Source organism: Palaemon carinicauda, chromosome 14, assembly GCF_036898095.1.
Source record: "Palaemon carinicauda isolate YSFRI2023 chromosome 14, ASM3689809v2, whole genome shotgun sequence".
In the NCBI taxonomy this organism is placed as follows: Eukaryota; Metazoa; Arthropoda; class Malacostraca; order Decapoda; family Palaemonidae; genus Palaemon; species Palaemon carinicauda.
Window position 1 is genome coordinate 90334741 of NC_090738.1, and position 2500 is coordinate 90337240.

The following is a 2500-nucleotide window of genomic DNA, read 5'->3' on the forward strand; positions in this document are numbered from 1 at the left end:
TTCACTAGTACAGCTTTGCTGATCATGGCGATGAGCAAACCGTTTCACCACGTTAAGGTATCCTCTCTCAGAAGGGGAAATATGTCACAACCCTTCCGGATTAACTGTATAATTCTCTAATGGCAACGATTTGCAACTGTTGCCACACGCCACCCACTGGTCTCAGCGGCCCACCGTTAAATTAGGTCCTCCACTAACTCTCGTAGTTGCCTACGATCGCCAGTTACTTCAACTAAAACTCGGCCAACTCGTTTTTAACCAAATTCAAATGTGAAGAATTAAGTCACCAAGCGAATCTGGCAGTTTTTCGGAGGTTAGTGGAGGACCTAATTCACACAGTACACTTACTTAGTGTGCTAATATATAGTATTAGTTGCATTTTATCGACAAGAAATAACAACATTTGTGACTGACTGCGAGAATCCAGTTGCTTTATAAGCAAGTGCATCCTTCTCTGGATGACGGCGATGAGCGTCAGCCAGTGACGTCATGGTCACTGAAAGCTGATTGGTGGAGAGACGAGTCCGGCCGAGGAGAGCATTGCAAGACGGGGCAGTTAAGAAGGGCACTCAGCAGTACAAGTACGTTGCCTTTCCCTCCCTTCACATCACCCTTCCTTACATCACACTTCCCTCCCTTCTTCCCTCCACACCTCCCTTACTTTACTATACCTTACTACTTATACTTTACATATACTTTATTTATCTCTTGATTGATTAATCTTTTTTTTTCTTTACTTATCCACAGGATTTGACATGCCGAAGAGAAAATATGACCCGGCATACATAAAGTATGGTTTCATTGCAATCGAACATGGAGGAGAAACTCATCCGCAGTGTGTGGTCTGTATGAAGTCCCTTTCCAATGCGGCCATGAAATCCAGCCTGCTCAAACGTCATCTTGAGACTAATCACGCGGACAAGAAGGACCGAGATCAGAGCTACTTCCAGCGACTTGGCGAGAACGTGAAGCGGCAGTGCATGGACAAGACTGGCCAGATCTACCAGAAGGGAGCAGGAATTGTGAAAGCATCCTATTAAGTCGCTCTCCTGGTGGCTAAAAACATGAAACCGCATACCATTGTAGAGTCTCTCATCATGCCAGCGGCAAAGATCTTAGTCAGCCACGTGATTGGAGAGGAGGCTGTGGCGAAGTTGGAGAGCGTTTCCGTCTCTAACAACACTGTACAACGTCGTATCGAGGAGATGTCGGTCGACATTGCCGACCAAGTAGTTGAGGGAGTGAAATCCTCAAAGTATGGGTTTGCCATTCAACTCGACGAATCGACGGACGTCACCAACTGCTCTCAACTACTTTTCTACGTCCGCTTCCCGCAGAGTAATGCTGTGAAGACAGAGTTACTGCTGAGCCAGGATCTGTCCAGTACAACAACAGGAAAGGATATTTTCAACGTTTTGGACAATTTCTTCAAGCAGAATGAACTTGACTGGGGAAAGTTGGTCGGATGCACGACAGATGGGGCTCCATCGATGCTCGGTCGAAAGTCAGGTTTTCAGGCCCAGGTGAAAGCTGTAGCACCAAACGCCACTGCTGTCCACTGTTTCATACACAGATTCGCCCTCTGGGCTAAGGTGCTCCCTCCGAAGTTGTTATCATGCTTGAACCGAGTTATCAGAATCGTTAATTTCGTCAAAACATCCGTCCTGAATACTCGACTGTTCAAGCTCCTCTGTGAAGATTTTGGCTCTGACCACATCTGTCTCCTCTACAACACAGAGGTGCGATGGCTCTCCCGGGGTAATACGACGAGGTGTCTCTTTGAACTGAGAGATGTACTCCTCGTATTCTTCAAGGAGAAGGAACACGATTTTCAGAAAGATCTGGAGGACGAGGAGTTTATCTCAAGGCTGGCCTACCTGTCAGACATTTTTGGAGCCCTCAACCACTTAAACTTGTCGTTCCAAGGGCCCGACTGCACTGTTAAAGAGTTCATCTCGAAGCTGGGAGCGTTTGTCCGGAAGCTGGATCTGTGGATGAAGAACGTGGAGAGCAAACACTACGGAATGTTCGAACTCCTGACTACCCTTGAGAGGGAGCCCACTGATGAATTTGCCCAAGAAATCGTCCATCACCTCTCACTGCTCAAGACTGAATTGAAGCATTACTTCCCGGACGTGACATGTTGTGCCTACATCGCCAATCCGTTCTCCGTTGATCCAGCCGATCTGCCTGTTGCGACCGAGGAACAAGAGGAACTCATAGATATCCAGGCTGACGAGACAGCAAAGACGAAGCACAAAGAATGCTCTCCTCTAAACTTCTGGGTGAGCATGGCCTCCTCGTACCCGATGCTAGCCCGTCACGCTGTTCCCCAGCTACTGATTTTCCCCTCGACGTGGGAGTGCGAGCAGGGGTTCTCAGCCTTCATGGCCATCAAGTCCAAGAGCCGGAACCGTCTTGCTGCGCCTGAGCATGATTTCCGATGTGCTGTGAGCAAAGTCATGCCCCGCATTGACCAGCTGGTGGAGAAGAAGCAGAT

The 2500-nt window shown here is 48.2% G+C and overlaps 1 protein-coding gene across 1 annotated transcript in view; it reads left to right on the forward strand.

The window, feature by feature from the left end:
• Window positions 1–1064: 1064 nt before the first annotated feature.
• The window catches only part of LOC137652874 (zinc finger BED domain-containing protein 5-like), a 1621-nt gene continuing 185 nt past the window's right edge, over window positions 1065–2500 (forward strand). Inside the window, exon 1 of the mRNA XM_068386268.1 lies at window positions 1065–2084. Coding sequence (XP_068242369.1) covers window positions 1065–2084 — 1020 coding nt within the window. The remainder of the gene's footprint in view (window positions 2085–2500) is intronic.